This window comes from Dermacentor variabilis, chromosome 9, assembly GCF_050947875.1.
Source record: "Dermacentor variabilis isolate Ectoservices chromosome 9, ASM5094787v1, whole genome shotgun sequence".
Lineage (NCBI taxonomy): Eukaryota > Metazoa > Arthropoda > Arachnida > Ixodida > Ixodidae > Dermacentor > Dermacentor variabilis.
Window position 1 is genome coordinate 75,158,276 of NC_134576.1, and position 24,809 is coordinate 75,183,084.

The 24,809-nt window shown below is 45.8% G+C and overlaps 2 protein-coding genes across 3 annotated transcripts in view; one reads left to right on the top strand and one right to left on the bottom strand.

Moving 5' to 3' along the window:
* Positions 1-13,712: 13,712 nt before the first annotated feature.
* Positions 13,713-24,809, bottom strand: part of LOC142556979 (eukaryotic translation initiation factor 4E type 3-like) — a 48,836-nt gene continuing 37,739 nt past the window's right edge. The window contains exon 6 of one of the 2 annotated variants that reach the window (XM_075668460.1): positions 13,713-16,544. In XM_075668460.1, coding sequence (XP_075524575.1) covers positions 16,492-16,544 — 53 coding nt within the window. In that variant the 3' untranslated portion in view covers positions 13,713-16,491. Of the gene's footprint in view, positions 16,545-24,228; positions 24,368-24,809 lie in introns of those variants that run through there. The other variant, XM_075668461.1, reaches the window with a different exon arrangement.
* LOC142556980 (uncharacterized) lies at positions 20,208-21,482 on the top strand. Its single transcript, XM_075668462.1, has one exon. It carries the CDS (start codon positions 20,328-20,330, stop codon positions 21,252-21,254), a length of 927 nt encoding a protein of 308 aa, XP_075524577.1. The 5' UTR covers positions 20,208-20,327; the 3' UTR covers positions 21,255-21,482.

Below are 24,809 nucleotides of genomic sequence, written 5' to 3' on the forward strand. Positions count from 1 at the left end.
GCGCGCTAGGCCTTCTGAAGCAGTCCGCGTCCTGTTCTGCACGTATCTTGACAGGCACGCTGACGTCCTTGCCCCGGTTCTCGGTGTCGACGATTCTGAGCGACACCTGCTTGGCAAACGGCCAGGGCACAAGATCGTCCTCGTTTCCGGCGCACAGGGTGAAGAGGAAGCACACGCTGGAAATCTTGCCCCGTTTCGTCTCGAACTTGCAGGCCAGGTTGAAGGCGTAGCCGTCCAGCGTGCCAGGTTGCTTGGTCGGTTTCACGAGCACCACCTCCGTGCCGTCGTACTTGCAAGTAACCGCAGAGCCTGCGTGAGCAGAGAACGTGAGGTACATTTAAGCTTACCGCTTGAGACGTGCCAAGCAATGTTTTTGCACCGCGGTGCATAAATTCTCTAAACATTGCGTTAAAGTGCCGACACGTATTCCACTATAGCTTTAGAATTTGCCACAGGCACCTCGAATGTAAAATGATGCAACTTAGTGTGAAGCTAAGGAAACATTGATTTCATAATAGGTCGAGCGCCAGCAGCGTCATCTACATTATCGTGACAGTGAGCAAAATTTACTGCCGTCGTGCAGCAATATAAAGCAAAGTACGATGGCGTTGCTAATAAAAAAAAAGGAAACAAGATAGAGGTTTGTGCGCGTTTCTTTTAGCTGTGCCGCCGTGTGGCTTGCCGCAGCGATTGCACGAACGGAAGAGTATCAGCGTATCATGAGTCACGTACTGAAAAAGAAGTACTACAGTAACTTAATTACTTGCAGCGTTCTTGACGCTTGCCACTGTGTTTTCAAAGGTTCAAACGGCTTGGACCTTTATTTACCACAAAAGAAATGAATTCACGCTAACATGCCCTTAACATTCTAACACAATGCCGCATAATCGTTGTGTTAAGTGCGTAGCTTTAGCAACGGCGCAGTATGAATGAGAACATATACTCGCCTAGTCCCAAGTAACACCTTGTTGCACGAGGCAAACTGTCCACTGGATCCGGCTGCGGCTCTGTCACGTCGAAGCTGCTCACTGAGTCGGCTTCTTGCTGAAGCACGGAAGCCTCGGTGTTCGCTCTGGAGTGTTCTGACGGTGGCTCACTCGACCCCTCTTGCATACTTCCCGATGTTGTGTCAAAGATGCGTGTTGCTTGATCCGAGTCGAATTTCGGACTGCATGCAACTGCTCCTATAGCACCGATCGAACAAGCGCGAAAACACGTTACAACGCTGGTAACAAAAATAGCGACACAAAAGCAACAATAATCGATTTGGAATGAAAATTTATTTGAGCTTTTAGCACCGCAGTAATGTCCCACAGTCACCACGACTGCGCAAGCGCGAAGTTTACTGGACTCTCGATATTTGCCGGTTTTCGTGATTGCATGATATGGTATTGCATAGGCTCCCCGCTTCGATCAACTTTCTATTTGATCTCCGTCGTCAGCAAGTAATAAAAGCTAAGGTCAGCATTCGCTTGCTCTCATCTGAGCAGAAAGTATTGCCAATGTTTGTCGTTATCAAGATCAGTGGTTTGTTTTGACGCTGTCGGGAATGAAAATGGCTTCGCCAAGTGTTTTGATTTTGGGACGGGCATACGGTTAAGCTTTTGGGATGGTAGCGGCTAAAACCAACAGCCCAGTAAACTCTGCGCATGCGCAGTAATCGTGGCACCCGGTATTGTTTGGCCAGTAAGGCTGTGCTAATGCTTTCAAAATGCATTTCCTTCATTTAGCAGAAATAAGGCCATATTGCATGCAGAAAATGAATTCAATTAACCTTGCGCCGGTATACGGTATTGTGTCCTCATTGCGTCGGAATGCGTTCTTGCGACCAGCGTGCGAGAACGGAACTCATGCACTCGCGACGAAAACATATTGCACCGCATACAGTAAGCATGCTCTTACTAGGTGAGCTACCGTGGCGCTGTTCTCCCATGGACTTTCTGGGCTATTTATATCTATCAACGAGAAGTAACCCTGGGAGTGTTAGCCAACGTCACGATTCACAAGCCCTGCATGTTGGTGGATGTGGAAGATCCTTTCTGCCGCAGGCATCAGGTGCACGGGAACTTTTTGGGTCAGTTCTTTGTTGATCCACTTTCATTTCCATTTATCATTTCTTCAATTCAAATAATGAGTACAAGTAATTTCCCCTATGCTGTCCTTGATGTCCTTGTTTGTTGGCTTCTTATGACACACACACACACACACACACACACACACACACACACACACACACACACACACACACACACACACACACACACACACACACACACACACACACACACACACACACACACACACACACACACACACACACACACACACACACACACACACACACACACACACACACACACACACACACACACACACACACACACACACACACACACACACACACACACACACACACACACACACACACACACACACACACACACACACACACACACACACACACACACACACACACACACACACACACACACACACACACACACACACACACACACACACACACACACACACACACACACACACACACACACACACACACACACACACACACACACACACACACACACACACACACACACACACACACACACACACACACAGGCGCGCGCGCTTGAGCCAAGATGTTCAAAATGAAAGGCGCGTCGGAAGCGAATTGAACCGAACGCATACTATTCGCAGTAGCCTCTAGTAACTCAGACAAGTTTTTGTTTACTCCATAACTCCATAATTATTTAAGTTTAATTACCCAACTTTTTCATTATTGGCTGAGGACCCCAAGTATGATACGCAAATTTGTAGAGCACCTTCAGGAACCACTGATCGGGTTGTTCCTTTACAACACGCCTCGCGTAGTCCTTTTTTCCGGGTTGCAAAGAAAGCCCGCGAAATATGAAGAAAAGAAAGCCACGTGAAGGAGCGATAGCTTGCGCAGCGGTATCGTATTGCTCTCAAGCGTGCGTTCGGTGAACAAGGTCGGCGCCCGTCGGATGACGGCGAAAATGCATGCTGCTGGCCAAGCGCTGCCCATGAAACGAAGAACGCCCTGCCGCTTCCTCGTCGCCAGTCACGATGTAGTTTTGGAGCCGTTCCTCGACGTCATGGATGGATGGATGGATGTTATGAGCATCCCCTTTGGAACGGGGCGTTGGGTTGCGCCAACAAGCTCTTGTTATTTTATTGTTTAATGTCCTTCCTATGTTATAAAAGAAAAAAAGAAAAGGAAAAAAAAATCACGATGGGAATTCCAATAACCAAAGTTTCTGAACCCCTATTGTGAACTTTGTTTTTGTACGCCTCCGTTGTGTGACTGGCGCAGCATGGCCTTAGACGCGTTTGCGTTATTAAACTCGGGTTAACTAACTAAATAACCAACCACCTTCCTTTGTTTGTCGTTTCTCTACTTTTCTTCCACCAATCTTCCAATCGCCCCTTACAAATCCCTATTGCGGACATGTTTAATTTTTCACTGCTCTCGCTGAACCCAAGGGCTTCAAGGAGGCCAGTGGTGCCTAAATCGACCGCTAGGTAGACGTCTTCACATCCTAATAAAACATGCTCCATAGTTTCCCTAGCTTTACCGCAGCAAGCACATGCTTTTTCTTCCTTCTTATATCTCGCTTTATAGGTGCATGTTCTAAGGCATCCCGATCTCGCTTCGAAAAGTGATGAGCTTCCCTTTGAGTAATCATACATTGTTTCTTTCCCGATTTCGTTTTTTCCTCTTAAGTAGTTACTCATGGCAGGTTTCTTTTCCATTGCCGCCACCCATGAGATTATATCAGCCTCTCTGACTTTCCGTTTGACGTTCTTTGTTGCTGTTGCTGTTGCTGTTGCCCCCACTATAGGCCGCATACTCGCTGGTAAGCTTCCTAGTTCTTTTCCTACACCGTGAATCAATGTTTTCCCTGTACATATACTTCAACACTCTCCCAGCCCATTTACTTTCTTCCATATTCCTCAGTCATTCTTCATAATCAATTTTACTGCGAGCTTCCCTCACTTCAAAGCTAGTCCAGCCCGTATCACCCTGCACAGCTTCATTTGTAGTCTTCCCGTGAGCGCCCAATGCGAGGTGACCCACTGACCTTTGGTTCCCATCGAGTCCTGATTGTACTCCTGATTTCAAGCAAACAACCGCATTTCCAAAAGTAAGTCCTGGAACCATTACGCCTTTCCACATGCCTCGGAACACCTCGTACCTATTGTATCCCCATAGCGCTCTGTGCTTCATTATGGCTGCCGCTTCTCTTCCCCTTCACTGTTATTGTTTTTTTCCTGTGTTTCCGTATATCTATTGCCTTCGTTTATCCATATACCAAGGTATCTATATTCTCTTACCCGAGGTTTTTCCTGGCCCTGTATCGCCACTGTCTGTTCACTGTTTTTATTGAATACCATAACACCTGATTTTCTAACACTAAATTTCAAACCTAAATTGTTGCTTTCCTGTCCACAGATATTAGCCAGACGTTGCAAATCACTTTTCTTGTTAGCTAGCAACACAATGTCGTCGGCATAAAATAAACCTGGAAGCTGCTGCACTACTACTGTACGCGCCTCTTTGTATGAGAGATTAAAGCCGATGTTACTTCCTTCTAGCGCCCTCTCCATCCTCACCATGTACATCATAAACAGCAGCGGGGTAAAGGGCACCCCTGCCTCAGTCTCTTGTTGATATGAACTTTCTCCTCGCTCCTCATGCCTTCCCATTCAACGCAAACGGTATTTTCTAGATAAATCTCTCTGAAAAGCTGTAGACAATCGTCACCTAAGCTTTCCCCTTCCAGAATATCCCACAAGATGTTGCGGTCTACGTTGTCATAGGCTCCTGTAATGTCTAAAGGCCACATATAACGGTCTGCTTTCTACTTTTGATATTTCAATACACTGAGTGAGAACAAATAAGTTATCATCTAAACGTCTACCTATTCTGAAGCCATTCTGAAGTTCTCCCAAAATGCCATTATTCTCTGCCCATGCTTGAAGCTTTAATTTGATTGCCTGCATTGCTAGCCTGTATATTACCGATGTAATCGTGAACGGTCTATACGAGTGAATTCTTTCTCCCCCTTTATAAATTAAATTCATCCTATTTTGTCGACAGCTGTCTGGTATTCGTCTATCTTTTAAAGTTTCCTCCACTGCTTTCACTAGAGCTTCCTTACTTTTTGGTCCTAGTTCATTAATCAGCCTAACGGTAACCTCGTCTAGCCCTGTGGCTGGTCACTTAGGAATTTTCTCTTCGGCTTTCTTCCAGTTGAAATTTGTCAGCACCAGCTCCTTCTCCACCTGGGCCTCTTCCATGCTCTTTTTTTCTTTCCGCAGACCAGCGAAGACTGGTGGGTCACAGTGGCGGATGGCCACGACGGATGGCGAAGGCTGTGCTGGGGTGGTAGTAACGGACGTGCTTGGATTGTTTTGAGCAAGCATGGCAATAGGTGGTATGCGGCGACCCGAGCGGAGCTCCAGTGAGAAGGCCCAGAGGTCGCGGGGAACGAAAAGCACCTTCCACCGCTTATAGGGAACCGTTTAATCCAGCCGAGCTCGAACTACGAAGAAGAAGAACAAGCTGTGCAGTTGATGATGATGATAATTACAGATGAGGACTTTTTACAAGTGATGGTGATTTGTAGAGATGAAGAGTGAGTCATGGGCCGCGCTCACTTTATATATATGCACTAGAAAGAATGCTTACGCACTATCTGAGAGGTCCCACTAGGGAACCTCTGCGGTAACTTCTCTTGTGATGGCTCGCGCTCTGAGACGCCGTGTTAGACTGCATAATCTACGAGCGCGGCCCACCATTCTTCAGTACTCTCCGCGTAGCTCGCAACGTAGAAATATGTGCGACGATGTAGGCGACCTTATGATCGCCCTAGTTAATGACGCTTTAACCTTTCTTCACCGCTGTATACAAATGCCATCGTAGTTTTAACATATATATAACGTAGCCATGGGCACATACGACTGCATGACACATACTCTTTGCTGACGTCACAATCCGTCTTTCTGTTGCTTACGCTCGTCCGCTACCTTGTAGAAACCAACGATTGTTATGTCGTAGGCTTGCGTCGAACTGCCAGCGTAGAAATCATGCAGTCGCCGCCATATGATTGTCTTGAACGAGGCCGCCATGGTGCTGCTGTCGTCACAGACACGTTACAGACAAGGGGGAAACGATATAATAAAGCAAAACTGTTTATCTATTTTCAACAGCGCGACTAGGCAGAAGTTATCCATAGCTCGCTTGTGGAGTGACTTTCTTGAGAAAATATTCACCCTGCCCCGCACATCGGCACTGTTGGGATAAGTGGAGCAGCTGGCCAGCGAATTAGGTTTGCTTATTTCCGTGACGGTCAAGCGGTTTCGTGGGCTTAAAACGACTGTTTTCTCCCTACGGATCTGTCTGTGCAACCGTTTTTAGAATGTAATCTTGCCGTCTTGCATAATTTTATTGGCGATCCTATCACCAGTACTCAGGCAAGCGTAATACTTTAGCTTGAAACAACGAGGTTTAGCTTTCCAACGAGCGTAGCAGTTAAATTAGCGGAGCAAGGCCATTAAGCTGTGAACGGACTGCAACGGACTCGGCTCTCTTTCAGAGGCGAAGAGCAGCTGCAAAGCGTTTGCGCCGGTGGGGCTTGTGCTGAATTTTCACACCCTGCGACAACTTGCTGTAGCAGCACAGCCAAAGCTACACTCTTAGGCAAAGTTACACCCTTTGGCTTGCCCCTTCTGCCACACAACAATAATCGTTATCTGCCTTGATGCGCTTCCTTTCTTTAACGCTGCGAGCCCGGAACTTTCCAGTAACGAACTGCACGCGCGTTATCATATGGGGCACTCCCAAGGGTGTAAACTGTTCTATGCTGATAACGCGCGTGCCGTTCGTTACTCGAAAGTACCGGGCTCACAGCGTTAAAGAAAGGAAACGCATCAAGGCAGATGACGATTATTGTTGTGTGGCAGAAGGGGCAAGCCAAAGGGTGTAACTTTGCCTAAGAGTGTACGCGCACGCACTCGCCCGTGCGGAGCTTCTGCCCTTGTGTTACTGCTCTAAGTAGTGCCGACGTTTTGCTGGCGGTTTACAAGACCGGGAAAAGCTGTCATGGACACCAGAAAGCCAACAACAGGAACAGGAAGCAACAGAAATCCCCTACCTAAGAAAGCTTTGTTATGAAATAAATCCTGTAAAAAATTATAGATGGTGCGATTTGTATGACGCTACGAAAATTCCAGTTGGCGGCATTCGCGGACTACATGTAGATGCGCTGTAAAAAAAAAAACAATAATGTCAGCTTTGGCTACGTGGCTTTGGCTGTGTTGCCACGGAAAGTTGTAGCCGGGAATAGGTTGTCACCTATTAATACATAATGAAAAAAATATATATATATTACACCCTAATTAAAGAACGTGTTCCCTGCTGTCGGTGGGATTCAGCTTCATCTCTAAAATGCAGGAAGTATTTTCTAATCGGGTCAGCGTACATTGAGTAGGAGCATTTCTGTGTTTTACATGTATTTGAATAGAGGAATTTGAGTTGGCACAATGGTATTGCTTCCTCTTAACCTCCCTGTCTTCGCTTGCTTTTGTGTCCCTCACCTTTCTCCAACATATTCCACAACGGGTCGATATGCACACGCGGTGACTGCGAACGGATAAAACCGCGCTGTAGCTCTTCTTCCATCACCTCTGGTGTAGACGAGTGAACGAGAGTGGGTGCTCGAACGAGGCGCACTTGTCTACTGAGGGGGAGGTAGGTGGTTTCAACTCCCACTGCCGATACGCGTCGTGGTCAAGGTTGGTGCGGTTGCAGGGAACAGGCAGGGTTTGCGTTACACCCGGTACGTGCGCGTTGATGCCAGGTGATATAAGTTAAGCCAGAGTACGGCAGACGGCATCAACCAGGACAAGCGTCCACATGAAGGTGACAAAAGAGGCATTCTCCTGTTTCACTGCGGACGCAAACGGCGCTGTAAATGTGTGTTAGATGTCTACGTCAAGGCCATGGAAGGCAATAAAACTTCACTTTTCTTGGTTGTTTTTTTTCTCAAGAAATGCGGAGCCACCCCTGCATTTTTTTTTACTCTAGCTGTGGTTGGGCGCTCGATGATTAAATGCTTCGGACAAAAAAAAATCACAATGAACACAGTTTTCAGCTGATACCAAAAAAAGGAAAACAAATACAGCGCAAGAGGGCCGTGAAAATGCCTATTTCGAATTTCGGCCTTTTCTTGTCAGTAAAAGTTCGTGGAAATGCCCAAGTTTAGTATTCGGTTCCTTTGGAATGCAATGTGCCCATTATTTGCCGAAAATATGTTTCACTATAGGCCCAAGCCGGCGGCGTCAAAATTCATTACGTCATTGCGAGCAGTTGCGGGGAATTTGCACTCGGCGTCGCCAACGGCTCTTTTTGTTCTTGAGAGCATTTCCTTCGCAGCGGCGGGAGGTGGAGGGTTCGATTCCGTTCATCGCCGAGCACCCAGCGGTTAAAAATGGGCACAAGCGTACACCGGCAGCAGGCTGGGGGACATATTTACCTATTAGAAAAAAAAAAAAAAGACAGTGTGTTTCCGGCAGCACATGCGTTTGAAACCCAACCCATGCCGCATACGAGGCGGAAGCTAAGGCCATTGCTGCGGTAAAAAAGAATGGAATCTGGCGGGTCCCATGTCGCCACCTTCCCAATAGGTGGGTGTCCTAAGTGTGCGGAACTACTCCCGTAGTTGCCGCATACCTGACCGGGAGCTTGTACCTATTTTACCGGTAGGTAGTACCACAGTCTTTGAATGCTTTGAAAGACTCTGAACGAGAAGAAAGGATGTTAACCGAGGGGCCCGATTTCTTTATTAGTCATATCATAAGAAGCCAACAAACACTGACACCAAGGACAACATATGGGAAATTATTTGTGCTTAATAAATGAAATAAAGAAAGGATAAATTAATGGGGATGAAAGTGGATAAACAACTTGCCGCAGGTGGGGAACGATCCCACAACCAACGCGAATCCACAACCTTCGCGATCCCACAACCTTCGCGAAATTCGAAGGGTTCTGTCCGATCTTTTTTTTTTCTTTAAGCTAGATTGATAACTGGAACAACCATGGAGTTCCCGGTACATTTCGAGTGCCTATTTCTCGAAACTCATTCGGATCAGAGAGGTCCTAGCAATAGGGTAGTTCTTGTGTACTGGACCGACTTCCAATTTTGCGATTACAAGTTCATGCCCTATCACTAATTAAAAGGTAAATAAATACTGCTAAAACTTATATTTTCAATTATCGCGTAATTTAATAAGACGTTCTCCGCTATTGTGAAGCGTGATGTTGGTCAGCAAAAAGTTTGAATCCCACGCGCTGTGGGAATCTGTTTAAGCGAAGCTTTCGTCGGTGTTTGTTAAAAGTGCTGTTCCACATCGTCCAATGTGAACGTGTTGTGCTGGATCATGTACATGCCCTGTATGACGACACTGGAATGACCGCGTAGGTTTGAACATGGCTGCATAACGACGACGCAGCGACGGAATGACGACGACCAGGGGACAACACTGGAGTGATCGCAGTGGCATGACGCGACGAAGGCATGATAACAATTAATGGCTTGTCGATGCTAAAACGATTAAAATGCTACGACGAAAATGGCAGGACGATAGTTAAATGAAGTCGACGGCAGCGGCACGGCAAAAGCAAACAGAGTATGGGATAATGGCAGTGGAATACGACAGAATGACGGCGCTGGAACGACCATGATTCCACGAAGCAATGACAGCGACTCTGTGACGACGGCGCAGTGATGACAATGGCATGAAAAGAAAGTTGACGACGGAGTGACGTTGACACTATCACGACGGCAGCTCAAATCTGGCGGCGTGATGACGTTTTTGACAACCTAATGACAGGGACTGAATTAAGATGGCATAAGGATGACGATGGTATATGATAACGAATAAGTGGTCACAACGGCATAATGGCGATTAAATAACGGCGACAGAGCAGCGGCAACGGCATGACAACGATGACGCGTGGATATCTGGAGATCACGCCTGCGCATACGTTTATCACCTGCCGCCGCGGGCCACCTCGATTCGCACTACATCGGGTGGTTACTTGCACTACGTTCGGTGCCGGCCAATCGTGCAAGACTGTAGCCAGTCCAGCAGAGATGACAGTAGTGAGACGGCAACGGGGTCACGACGAAAAATGCTTTCAGCATAACCCAGGCTATCGGCAAGAGCTATTCTGAAAGACAACGATAGGTGTAGCTGCTGCGGGAAAAAGTAGCAGCAGCAAGAAATTCAAAGAGCTACAGGTAAAGAAACCTTGCTTTTAAGATTTTTGTTTTTAGCCCAACGATATAAAAACGCTGTCGCAGAAGCGTACTATATCTGTGTGTAGTGTGCAGCAGCGCGCGCGTATTTACTAAACAACTATTCGCCGAGTATTCTTGCAGCGGGCGAAGAAACAATCGTGAGCACTGCGCAAATCGATACTCACCCACAAGTGACGAGCTGCGACCGACCCACACAGTGCGGTTGATCAGAGTGACACCACCAATGCTTGGAATTCACGTTCAAATAGCAGGTCAAGCAACAACCAGATGTGAAAGTGCGGTCAGTTTAGTTGCGTGTGAATGCTGCACGATCGCAGCGTCGATTCTTCGTAGGAGTGTTTCCAATACATGCACGGTTGGCATCTGAACGCTGGCGCTTTGCACGGTACGGCCCGTGCATTTGACGGCTTATCTCCAGCAATCACCCCCATGGTCACCATGGGAACAAGCGAGCATTGTCCGCGTAGCCGCCGAGATAACGCAAGACAGACAAGGATCGACAACTGATGGAACTTGAAGGTGTCCAGCGGGGAAGATAAGGCTTTGGCAATGCGTGCTCTTCGGTAGACGCGGTTTAGATTGTTAGAGGTTAACAAGGCCAGTGCCTCCGGACGGCGGTTGCATTTTCGAACTAGCAGGCCCAACTTGATCAAGGCAACAATTAGCCCTTATTCCTGGTAGACTGCGTTCCACGCCCTCAAATGCGGTTTGACGTCATGTCTGCAGTCAATTCACGCTCCCCTCCCCCCACCCTTTCTTAATCTGATCTAGGCACCTATGACCTGGAAATATGGCGCTTCGTGTAAATGACGTAATATGACGCTCGAATGAGCGTCATATGAGCGTCTGTAGTAGCGAAAAAAAAAAAAAACGGCGCCTGACTTCCCATTGGCTGTGACGCCATGTCATGAGCAGGCTCGCGCACTCGGGACGCTGGCTCGTGCTTGCTGGCTGAGACAGTTACGTGCTTACCACTATGCAGCCCGAAGCATCTACATCGTCGGCGGCCACGACCTCGGCAGTAGCGAGATGTGGCCGTCTACGCCAGCACACCGCAGACGAAGCAAGGGAGCGGAATAGATAGATAGATAAACTTTATTAAATGAATAATCAGAAGAATCGCTAATAGTCGGGATCCCTAGTGCAGGGCTCCGCTGGCTCTTGCCATCTTCTCAGCTCTCTGTATCAGCTTGAGGTGGTCGTCGAGGGCCCAGCTGGACAGCAGTGCCTCCCATTGCTCCCTCGTGGTGTTCTTGTCGGGGTGCTCTATGTTGTGCACTGCGCTCCCACGTAATGTGGTATAGAGTTGGTGTGGCCCTGCACCACGGGCATCCGTCCCTGTAGGCTGTGGGGTGTAGCGTGTAGGTATGTGTAGGTTCGTGTAAGTACCTGTCTGGAGCCTACGCCAGGTAGCAGCATCCTCATCCTCTGTCTAGATTTCGATGGGGTGGTGGATATCGCAAGCGACTCCCTCTGTGGTAGTTCACGATGGCTGAATACTTGAGGTTGACAGGGTCCGGGTCTTCTGCAGCCGGCGTGATGAGTGCTCGGTTGTGCATGAATCCTCGAGCTGCTCCGTCGGCCTGCAGGTTGCCCATGATGCCGGTATGGCCCGGCATCCAGATGGTGGTTTGGGTGGTGATGCCCTCAGGGTCCTCCTTGAGTATGTCGGCTAAGATTTGTGCAGCAGGTCTTCCAATTCTTCCCTGTAGGAAGTTGCGGCAGGCCCGCTGGGAATCCGTGAGTATCGTGAGTGGAACAACGCAGCAAAATGAGCGACTAGGCAGGCCGCGAAATCCACCGTCGTCGTCAACTGTCCCAATACATGGCGGGCGGAACAAGCATTAACGCAAACATAACTGGCAGCGCAAAACCCGCAGGGGCCGCTCAGTGGCATTTAGTTGGATATTAATTCCTTTGCATTCACAACTCATAAGAAGTGTGTAGGAATCACCGGATTTTTTTTTACCATATCCTCGCTTTTTGGAAAAAAAAATTAAATTATGGGGTTTAACGTGCCAAAACCACTTTCTGATTATGAGGCACGCCGTAGTGGAGGACTCCGGAAATTTCGACCACCTGGGGATCTTTAACGTGCACCTAAATCTAAGTACACGGGTGTTTGCGCGTTTCGCCTCGATCGAAATGCGGCCGCCATGGCCGGGATTCGATCCCGCGACCTCGTGCTCAGCAGCCTAACACCAGAGCCACTGAGCAACCACGGCGGGTTCGCTGTTTGGAAGTCAGCCAGCCTTTGCCTAGTGATGCCATAATATATGGTGGCTAATGGTGCCGTGAATGGGAGGCCGGTCGTTTGGAGTAGTCCACATCCAAGTATTTCGTATATAATCCATTTCAATGGCACAATCGCGTCTTGTTGTTACTTTACAGAAAAGAAAGGTACATGGAAACATGAAATTCTTAAAATTTAGTGTGCGGTGACGAAAACGAAACTTGAAAATTAAGCTAAATGCGTCCCTTTCAGCTGGCTGCTGTAACTAAGGTGACCCATTCATAAAAACTCTAAAAGAAAATCAGCCTATACTGATAAAATATTATCCAAAAATCACATTTTCGTTGATTTGGCGGCACGAGCTAGGTTTTAAAAGTGAAAATGAGACCTTAAATTTGCTTTAATTTTGCATTTTTTAAAAATTTCGAGCTGAAACCAAGGCATCGGTGTGTCTTTCATGTGTCACATTGCGGATTTCATGGTATTCGGGTCGCTGCACGTCAGTAAAAATTCTTGAAAATTGCCTGGAAGTTCAGTTTTTTGACTGCTTATTACAATTCAGTGCCGTCTTCATATCGACAAAATATAAGCTAAGCCCACGAGCAGCTTGCAGTGATAATCTATGATGTTTAGGTCAGAGCATGGCCTTACGCCGCCCGATCACCGAGGTCACCCTCCCGGCGAGCTGGTCCGGAAACTTCATAAAGGCGGTGCTACTCGTCTCTAGATTTTTAATCTTTTCTGCAGGCTTTCCCTACAGCCCTTCCGTTCATGTGCCACCGCCACTTTAAACGTGCATGGCAATCATTTTGGAGCTTGCTTCCAGGGTAAAAGTTACGTTTTTAATATTTTGGAAGCGCACTCATTCTTCTCGTTCTCCTTAGTTTCCCTTGAAGCAGACACACAGAAGAAGCACACGCACAGTGATACGTGCGAAATTCCGAGTTCAAACCAGATGTGGCTCTGAAGGGCGCCAAAAAGGCGGGTCTATGTCATTTTTTTTTTTAAATCTGGATTGCATTCCATGAAACTGAATAAACACTTTCAGAGCTTTCCACAAAGTCTTGCGGTTGTCACACTGCAAACCTCTAGTTCCGTTTATTCCCTCCAAAGGAATAACAAATGCGTTTTTTTGTTAAATCATCATTTATTTGTATCTAACCTGACGAAAAACACTTCAAAGAAAAATGCTGTCACTTATTGCCATCAGCGTAACATTTCCAGTGAACTTTCATAATGATGCATTTAACTCTGTACAGAATTTGCAAGAATATACATGCCCAGAACTTGTGGGCCAAGAAATATGCATTACAGCAGCGTTGGAGGAACCTGCTTGTCTATATACAAACACAATGTTCAGTCAAACACTTTAGGAAGCCAAGGGCATCACTTGAATGTCCTGCATATTTTGTACCTGCATATTTTGTACTCTCTGATATACATAGGGCTAGTGAAACACTCGCTGGCACCTCTTACACATGCTGAAGAAAAAAAAAAATCTGCACCTGTGGCTACGATCAGTAGCCTGTTGCACAGCAGAAGAGGGTCGACAAGGATACAACAGTTGTGCAACTACAGCAACATCAAAGGCCAATTCGTAGCAGTCAGAAATAAGCCCATGACCGCAGCTTAGGTCACACAGGTACTATAACCAGCTTGCTACTAGCCATAATCAAGGTGAGCTAGAGCTGATACTGGCTTATCACAGTCTTAACTGCAGCTTCACAGTAAATTTTGGAAGACTATATTCTAAAAGCAAGAAAAATGTTAAAGTCATTAGCTAAGAATGCTTGCTTTACAATGCAAAGCTGACAGCCTATGTGTATTCAGTGACATCACAAAAGCAACGTAAGCCAGTCTGCTCTTTCTGAAAGAGAATAAAAATAGAGATGGCCAGATTTAATCAAATCAGCAGTTTCTCTCGCTTGAATTCAGCAAGTTATCTTGTTTACTACAATAATTTCCACAATTCGTAGCTGAAGAAGACGCATTGTCAAAGTTCATAATAACATCTGAATTACTAGTGCACAATTGTATGAAACTTGTACCTTTGAAAATTTTACACCTACTTCTCAGAGCCAGTTGGCTATGATTCAAGATGAAAATTCAAGGCAGTACATGTAATAAACAGTGACCTAAAACACACTGTATCCTTTCCTAAAGTATTTCTCTCTCAAATAACAAACTTTTACAGCTTAATTCAAGGCACTACAGGTGGCAAGACAATGCACAGTTGGCATTTTACCCGCATGGAGAGTCGAAGACTGCAGCTGCTTAACACATGCAAATTAGTGCTAAAGTGCAAGCTGCATGTCGCTAATTAATGGCATTATAATCAGCTAAAAGCAATTATTTATGGCAATATTATTTTCACGGCTCACCTTTTGCATGGCTCAAGTGTCACTTTGATGGTGGAATTCATCCCAAAACCACCAAAGCACACACACTCATCAGGCACAGCTACAGCCTATGTTGTGCATAGACTAACACACATTTGTAACTCTTAACCAGAGAAAAAAAGAAAAGCACTTGGCATGAGCTAACACAAGTTGCCAGACAAGTCAGTAGTGTAACATTTTAGCTGCTTCTCATTCAACTGAAGCTCGCTTTTTGCCGTTTTTGTCAGCAAAGTAAAGAGCAGAAGGCGTTTTGCACTCTGTAAAATGAAAACTATGATCACTGTTTTTGAAACTGCTTAATACTGTTGCTAAAGTAAAAAAGATTGCAATGCTGGCATGCTTCCTCAGAAGATTAAAGCCTCATCACATCACCAATTTGTGAGCTTCCTGAACAGATAGATATGTGTGTGGCTGCTAAATGTTCACAAGCTGTCTCACCGAGCTGTTAATTAAAGAGTTCGAAAAAACAACAAAAAAGGCTGAGTGGCAAGACAATATGCATAAGAACAACATACTGTTGACATCATCAAAGATTTACAACTCAAGATATAGTACTTCACAAATACACCACTGTGAAATACCTACATGCGGGGTGCTTCAAGACAAAGACATTCCAATTAATTTGTGTGGCACATCACTGGGTCAGTTGCTAAAGCATGCTTCACTAAAAATGATTCATGCTTATGCTAATCGACTTGGCTCGACACACAGCTTCACTCAAATGGTATTAAATTAGCCATCAATAAGAAGATCATCCTTTACAAAGTCCCTGAAACACTAAATTCCTGCTCTAACTAGAATAACATAACCACCAAGGCTAACTGTGCCTTTTCTATCCCAATGTGAATATTCACTTTCCCACAAAGGCTCTCAAATGATGTGTGGGCTGTCCAACCATGGTAAGGTTCATAAATCCCGCTAGCAACCTCCTGTAAGATACTCAATTCAGCAACAACAGTTCGGAAAATCTTGTGCTTGAGCTTCCATATGTAAAACAACATCCCTCAGATAAAAGGAAGCATTAAGAAATTAACACTTTTACATAAATACAAAACCACTGCAATCAAGCCCATGGTAAACAATAATAGTGCAACAACTTTTAATCAGGCCTTAGCCCTTCGAAACATGCCGATTATATGACCTTCGATATCACTTATGGCTAAACCACTTTCACTGAAACAATATGTCAGAGCTTGCACTAGAAACTAAGAAAAGAAGAAGGACATGGTGCATAACAAATAGCACAGCCAATATCTTTGTTCTTCAGTCATCGTGAGTGATGAAGCACCAGTTTTGGTGACAATACCTAGAATCAAAACATTGGAAGTCCCATTGTTTCACCCAATGACAGCTGAAAACAACAGCTAGTCAATAAAAAACATATACAGAGGTGGATACAAAAAAAGGCAACAAGGCTGCTGGCTGCCATGCTCAGTCTTCTGAACTGGCGAGCCACAGGCACCTGGCATCACCACTGGGTCCGTGTGGATCGTAGCTGCTCCACTGACTAGCGGGACATCTTCTTGTGACCCCCTTCAAAGGCCAACCTGGACTGGTGAGCTGCAACGTAGAAACAAGAGAAGGCATTTGAATGAACACAAGACGGGCCATATTGTATAGCTAAACAATGTGCTGTCATCGACAACTGAAATACAAAGAAGTTAAGGCTAACTAAACTAAAATGCTTTTTTTCTTGCTTCTGATTTTATTTGAGTAATTTCAGATAGGTGTATGCCTCTACACTGACTGGAGCTTGTACCACCTTAGTTAACAAGCTGGGTAGCAGTAGGAATTTGCATTCTTGTGTTATTACACCTTGATAAAGAACTATTATAATTTCCTGTCTGCATGTGAACTATTGAAAATACAAGGTCGGACAATTAAGTTTGTGAGCTTGCCATCATTTGGCACTGCCAGGAGGGACTCCATGCAAGCAGTATACTGAACAAAAACAGAGTACTGGGCGAATGGGAACACACTCACAATTTACAATGCGAAAATGATATATACATGGAAAAGTAATGATGACGTGTGGTGTTCTTCAAAAGGTTTGTTGAAAAATTGTGAGTCAGGCATCCGTTGCTCTAATTAGGCATGAATTTGCTTATCTAGATAACATGCAACTACACCTTGCCTTTGGTCCCTCCTGATTTTGTTGCCTTTCTTGGCAGTCTGAAACTTATTTCCTGTATATTTGTTAAATTTTTTCCGTGATCTTGTATGTTTAATTGTGACACATTTTAATAATCCGAAGTTGAAAGACAGCCCCCTTGTCGTCCCCACTTTTCCTTGTCTCCATTCTTTTTTTCTGTGCTGTACATAGTAAAGCTATACAAACAGCTCTGTAATATTTCATAAGCTTGGCATTTCAGTCTCTCATGGCAGTGACTAAAGTGTGACATTGAGGTGTTAACCAACAACACAACATGTGACGATTTGATGATGAGTGCTGTGTACTGTTGTCTGCACTTGTGTGTGCGCTGCCAAGAAAATTTCTGAACATCGAATTTTTTGTGACACTGGGCAGAGCAAGAGCAAAATTCCAAGAAGTACCACAATGGATTAAACATCTAAGGGAAGGAATGAGTGACTGTTGAAGAAAGAGCACACCTTGAGAGTGCACCCTGCATATGCTGCCTGAATGGATCTTTTCGGCCAGGAAACAAACGATTTTGCAAGACCTTTACCAAAAAACCAAAGTTCTGAAAGGAATACACTTACATGACATTCAGAACCTAAGGCCAATATTGCAGCAGCTCTCTAGGCAATTCCAGAAAAAAAGGTCCAAAATTGTTTCCAGGAGTGGAGCAGGCTAACTAGGCACTGGTTAGTAATTTCTGAGGAGGAGTGCTTTGATGGTGGCCACAGCGTTATTCAGCAGTAAAGTACAAAGCATATTTTCTAGGCTAACCTGCAACACATCAGGTCTTGTGTAGTGCACTCAACAAGGCTGCAGCTGCCATCTCTCTGTTGTCCCTGACCTTGAAAAAGAGCTCGCCTCATGAAAGTCTCTGCTACCTCTCAGCTCGCATTCAATTTTTGGTGGCACAAATGCAATTAATTAGGGCAACATCTTAGTGCGTGAGCACTACAGCCTAACAGCATTTACATGATGAATAGGAAAACAGAAAAAGAGTTCAATGCTAGCCTCTAAACAGTTAAACAAAGTAACCGGAGTTCCAGTGCTTTACAATGAGCGATGAGCAATGCCACAGAAAGGGGCCTCTCCTAAGTAGCAAAGATTAGTGAGGTGAGGCTCTGTTGTGTTTAATATGTGGCGAAGTCAATCAATACAGTCATGGTTTTTCCTTTCAGCTCTAATGGCGATGCAGGACTCAAGAATGCAGTGACTCACCACTACCCTATTATTACGTGCTTGGTGTAATAAAAGACTACAATAAGTAAGGAATTTTCAAAGATGATGATGCCACCCACTAATGCACGTCAGTAACACACAAAACTGCTTTAACAGAATACTGTATAGTCGATTCTGGGTGAACCATCCAAAGAACCAAATACCGACAGTTAGACTCACAAACAGAAAAAAAAAAAAAATCCAGTCGGTAATCCATAATGACATTACATGTGACACAAGAAATAAAATCGCAGAAGGGTGCACTTGTATTCTGAGGCATAACTAATTTGTGGTACTACATGATTAAATTCTAATGAAAGCTCACTTCTACAACTGAAGGTCTGTGCCAGTGCAGCTATATGCATCACTGCAAAATAAGCCAAGTCATGAAAATTCAGTTGTAAAGGAAATCTAGTTTTAGGCAAATCTACCAGTTGGGGGACATTTTGTGACAGAAAAGCTGGCAAGAAATTCACCAAGTGGATTCTGTGAACATGCACCACACTGAGGACGACTTCAGAGCTGAATAGAAAGTACAAGGTAGCAAGTAGTATATTACAAGGACAAGCAAACACACTCTAACACTACAAATAAACACGGTTGCTAACAATAATACAAGATACATGTGATCAGTAATGCCGATGCGGTAAAGGCTCTGCTATATGTTTGCAGAGGCTAGAGTCATTCAATATTCTCAAGCGGAATGCAGTTAAGTTAGTACCAATGAAGATGTTTCTTTACGCACAGCACACTGTGGTGGTGCGGAATGGCAGGGTGACGAGGTTAGTGCAGTCTACAAAGCGGCCGCAGCTGCGCCCTTACCCGCCATCAAAGTGGTGATAGGTAATCAACAAACTCTCGTTTATTTTGCTGCTCTAAAACAAAAATACCAACTCTCTGTAATAGAGAAAATCACCATACATTCATAATTAAAAAAAAAAGAAAGTGGGCGCCTGCCTGCACCATGCACACAATTGCGTGGGTGAATTATCGACCAATGAAAATATTTTTTTTATTAATCAGAAATATAAAATGAAGTAAATCAAACAGCAGCAAATGATCACTGACAGCCGAAATTTTAAATGGTGACAACAGGGATTCGAGAACTTGAACGGGGTAAAAGAACGTAATAGCAGGTTCTATTTGATGAGTCTGGTGGTTGGAGAAGTTTATTCCTTTTCTGCATCTAAGAATGCATGTTGGTTCAGCTAATTCGGTGCAAGATAGTACATTTCCGTTGTTCATTCAAACAGTACTTCAAATCAAATCGTATAGACATGTCACCGTGCACCACAGTAAGCGAAAATTCTCCCAAACGAATATTATTTCGCAATACGTGAAACAGGCACAAGAACCGGACCGTGACGCGTGCACACCTCTAGCTCAATTTTTTCAACCCACCCAAGTTATCGCATGGCCTCCGAAATAAGGCGGCACGAAAGTGCCATGCAGCGCCATCTCGGAGGCTATTGTATTCGTGGTCTTACGCACCACCATTATGAACGCTTATAGGTTGAGTATATCGTTGCAATCATACGTATGAAGTTAAGGTAAAATTTTTTTCCATCACGACGCGGAACGATATGGAAGCCTGCGAACACAGAGACGCGGATGCGAAAGCAGGCGCTGAAGAAGCTGCAAAGTAAGGAGGCAAATTTATTGATTCTTTAAAAAAAATGTAAAGCAGCACAAGGATTAAAAACTAGTATTTCGAACTTCAATAAAAACGATAACGGAAAAGGCACAAGAACAACAATAACAGAACCGAAAACCAACCGGAAGTGAAACCGAAACCAAAACTTCTGACATACACGCAGCGCCACCTGCTTCCTGCTGCATGTTTTTCCGGTCTGCCTCGCAGTCGTTTCGTCGTTCGCTCAGGAACGCGTTCTGACACTTTCGAACGCTTCGAATTTGTGCGTTGTCGACGGCCGCCGAAAACAAGGGAGCAGAGACAGCGAAAGAACGCTTTCCTCCACTCGCACACCATGGGCGACGCGGAGAGCGGAGAGCTCGGTGTGCCGACGACGCAGAAGCCGTCGAAGAAGCCGCCGCGATCGACGGCGCCCGTCGTGGTGCCCAAGAACCCCTACGACGTGCAGCGCCTGAAGCTCGAGCGGCTCATGGAGCACCCCGAGCGTCCCGTTATCATTCCGGAGCCCGCCAGGCCGCGGGCGCCGCACGAGGCGCCAGAGTTCGTGCGCAACGTCATGGGCTCGAGCGCGGGCGCCGGCTCGGGGGAGTTTCACGTGTACCGTCACCTGCGTCGCAAGGAGTACGCGCGCCAGAAGTACATCGACCAACGCGCCCACGAGGACCAGCTCGACGTGGATTTCCGCGAGCGCGTCGAGCGCAACCGCCGCGAAGCCGAGGAGCGAACGGCCAAGAAACGGGCCAAGCGGCAGCGCAGGAAGCAGAAGCTCAAAGAGCGCCGGACGTCGGGCAAGGCATCCGCCGGCAGCGGTGGGCAGGGGGGCGAAGACGACAGTTCGTCTGAAGAAGACGAGGAGGATGACGCAACGAAAGGGTCAGAGGCAACAAGCGAGGAGCAAGCAAGCAAGCAAAGTTCTACAGAAGACGCAACGCTCTCTACTGCTGAGCCGACGGAAAACTACGAAGCAGCGGATGTCCCCGTGTGCGACCCAGACGAGGTGACCCAGACGACGGGCAAAGAGGCTGCCGGCAGCGGTGAGCAAGCGGGCAAGACTGACAGTTCGTGTGAAAAACAGGAGGAAAGTGGCCAGACGTCGAAAGCGGCCACAACAACGACGCTTCCAAGTGCTGAGCCTACGGAAAACGCCGCAGCAGCGGATGACCCCGCGCGCGACGCCAATGACGAAGCGACAGGCGACAACGACGAGCGCGCAGTGAAAATCGTACCGGCTGCCGACGATGCCGACCTAAAGGTGGACTAAGTGCGGGTGTTAACAGTCGACGCAGTTTAAACCTGCACTCGGGTAGCGACTGGCTCCTTCGTCGAACCCTGTCGACCAGCAGAGACCTAAATGAAACGGCATCCTAAAGCCTTGGCTTTGGGAAAACGTCCCCGCCTGACTAAAGTACTTGTGACATACTATGGTGACTGCGTCAGACTTCCCGAAAAAGTTGGTCTTCAGTGCCACACACTCTCCCGTGTAACGGTTTGCAAGTGTAAGTGGTGCGTGTGCAGCTTTTTTTTTTTTTATTTGTGTGCATAGCGAACACGTCTGTTAAAAAAATATTTTTGTTATAAAGTTGATGCAGCTGTGTGTTAGCTGCTGTTGCAACCATCTCTTCTGATGTTCACCCACACAGTGTCCTCACATTCGGCACACACTAGCCAAGCTTCAAAGGTTTAGACTTGTTGCCAATAGCTTGTGTAGAACCTGTTCACATGGTAATAGAAGTGCTTGTGTATCCAACACGTGCATATAAGGCAAGTCTGCGGGAATGCATGACATTCGGTGCAACATTTATACTGGTGGTACAACATCTTCCATTGTACTTTGCATCATCATTATCAAGTTATGTGATAGGCACACTTTTGCAGCATCCATAGCTTTCACAAAGCCATTGTGTTGAAATGAGAGAGAACATTATTTGATTACAGCCTACGCAAGGAGCCAACTTGTTGTTGCTCATACTTGCTCCACACTCATTTGGCAGATGTGAGATGTAGTGTGAGTAAACGGGAGCGGGTGCTGGTGAGTTTCAGTGGACGAGAGTATGAATCTGAGTGACTGTCTGCAAGTGTGAGCGGATGACTATGTATGTGAGCAAGTGCTGGTGAATGGGTGCCTGAAAGTGTGAATGGAAGTGATTATAAAAGCCAGTGACTGATGCGTGAATATTAGTGGGCACAAGCAGCAACGTGAGCGAGTACACAGCCTGCGAAAATATTGGGATGTATCCACTTATTCCTGTCAAGGAGCCTGTCATCGTTGTCTTTTAAAAGGGCACTGAAGAAAGAAGTAATTTAAGCTGTATTATTAAACTAAGTGTCTACAATGCCAAAAAGCGTCACATGAGAGGATGCTTTGCAAGCAAGAATGCAATAACAAAAGACACTGTCTTAACTATAATACACCAGCTCACCATTATAGAATATGCATTTTGACTGTCTGCTTGGGCTTGGATAACTTTCTGGTACCCATGTGTTCTAACTATTTGCCCACCAACTAGGGTCACTGGGTAGTCCATGGTCTAAAAGGTAAAGCATCTGGCTGAGCAAGGTGGGTTTAAAACCAGCTGTTGGACCAACTTGGAGTATGTACTGCTCTTCAGTGAACCTCTTTGATGGAAACTTGGGCCACTGGGCATGCACTACTCTTCAATGACAATCAAAAACCTTTAACGTTTCTCCATTGCTGTTGGAAAGTCCCAGCATGACACGTCTGAGATTTTTCAGGGCATCAGTCATGCTGAAGGGCCGTGTGTTAAGAGTCGCCGCTTCCAGGCCGAGAGGTAATGGCAGCATTTTCTTAGTTTCAGCTCCAAAAACGCCCTTTTTATGCTAGTGTTTTGTGACACATCTACTGGCACTTTAAATGTAAAATTTTACACAGATGCTATTCCACATTTGATATCTGAAACTAGGCTTCTTGTGCAAACCTAAACTATGTTGCAGTTGGCCTGTAACGACTTGACAGAATGTGTTGTGTTGCACAATTTTTCTGCAGTAAAGAAAGTAATAAAAAATTAGGTTAGAAGAAACTGATTTGCACTGAGAGGTGTCTGGCTAAGAGTAAAAAGTGCAAATGGGAAATTAACAAAACTAGTATTAATATACATGTCTACTCAAAATTTGAGAAAGAATAAGAACTGTTGAAGTATTCATGGTAACAGCAGCACAAGACCAGAGAAATACACAGGACAGCTATCTTTTTGTGCTGCTTTTGCCATAACAATAAACCAACTTGCCCAGTTTTGCACCTTGTTGAACTACGAAGCAGATGATGGAGAGATTAAATTTAAGTGAAGTGATTACAACTAAGAAAAAATGATTAGCAAGAAATGGCTTATGAGAAAACAACATTGAGATAAAGAATAGGATGGCTCAGTTCTCTCGGATGCAAGATTGCAAAAGTTAAGCACTGCTGTTTGTGTTCCTTATGATTAGGGTAACATAAGCCCAGGGTAACATAAGGGTAACATTAGGGTAACATAAGAATAGCAAACACTTTTTTAAACATTTATGCATGTTTGTTGCAGTTGAGATGTGTGGAGTGTGCGATACAGTGCCGTGGTAGAAGAAAAGAAGGACAAAGCGCACACGTGGAGCGTCAAGCACGAGAATGTGCAGCGGAAAATGTTAAAAGTAAAGTGACCCAATCGGGAAAGTCCACAGAGTTCCCAGGGGCCAATAAGGCAAAGACAAATCAGACAGAGTGGCAGAAAGGCAAGGCGCGCTGGCAGAAGAGGGTGAGAGTTCCAGGAAACAACGCAAGGGTGAAGAGCGGCCACCAGACTGGGAGTTGAAGACAGGCCACTGTGTTCCGGACCCGAGCCTCCAGGACTTCACCCAACCGGGACGTCCTGCCAACCCTTTCCCAGGCATCACTATTACACCCGAGCACAGACTGCTACCTGAGGCCGGCAAACTTCTGCGCCTGCAAGCAGAGTGCGAGTAGTCGGGCTACAGGCCCGAGTTAGCACCCGGATGCCTGGCCAAAATGCTGCCTCTATCTGCCGTGCCACCAAGGCACCTGCATCCTCTCTCCAAGCCAGAGCAGCCACGCTCTGGTCTCTGGCTTATCGGTTAACTACATCGACACTGTGGCGAGACCAGTGCCACTTCTTTCGCCGCCTCGTCCCCGCCCCTCCGCATCGAACTGTTGCGTGTGCTCACACTCATAGTCTGCCCCTAACTCAAGTGCCATTGGTACTATCATAGCTCTGAGTGTATGTTATTTCTTGCTGTGAATGTTTCATTGAGTGTTTATTTTGTGTGTTTCTCTCCACACTGGTTGCATTAAAAGTTTTGTTTGCATTTTGCAACAAACGGCTTTGTCCTAATTCAGTTCTCGGAGGCTCCGCCTCAGGGAATCATCTGAAACAATACAGACACAAAAGAACCTGCATCACACAGTGTGTTACACAAGTGGATGATACATGACTATATTTTCTGTTCCTAGGGGAACAACAGTTTGCCTGCATAGTATGAAGTCTAAAATAAGACTTGCTGTTGGGCGAGTTGGTTATGGTTGACATAAGGCATTTCAGCACAATCAAGGGAACAAAATGACCGAGAAGGAGGAAAAGAAGACAAGGGTCAGGGCCAGTGCAATTTGAAGTCTTAAGTTCTTCGAAATTGTGACTCAGCAGATTCAATTGTTCAGCAGCAGCTCTTGAGAAGTTTTGTCAGCTGCATTTGTACAACATCCATTTATTCTAACATTCATTGGCTGTCCTATACTGCCAGTGTATTGTTAGCAGTGGAAGAAACATTCCAGCATATATACTGTGTGCTGGTGCAGGTAAAACTGAATCAA

Bases quoted from the DNA above. Each gene is read 5' to 3' on its own strand.
- LOC142556980 (XM_075668462.1), top strand. From the start codon at position 20,328: ATGGGCGACGCGGAGAGCGGAGAGCTCGGTGTGCCGACGACGCAGAAG.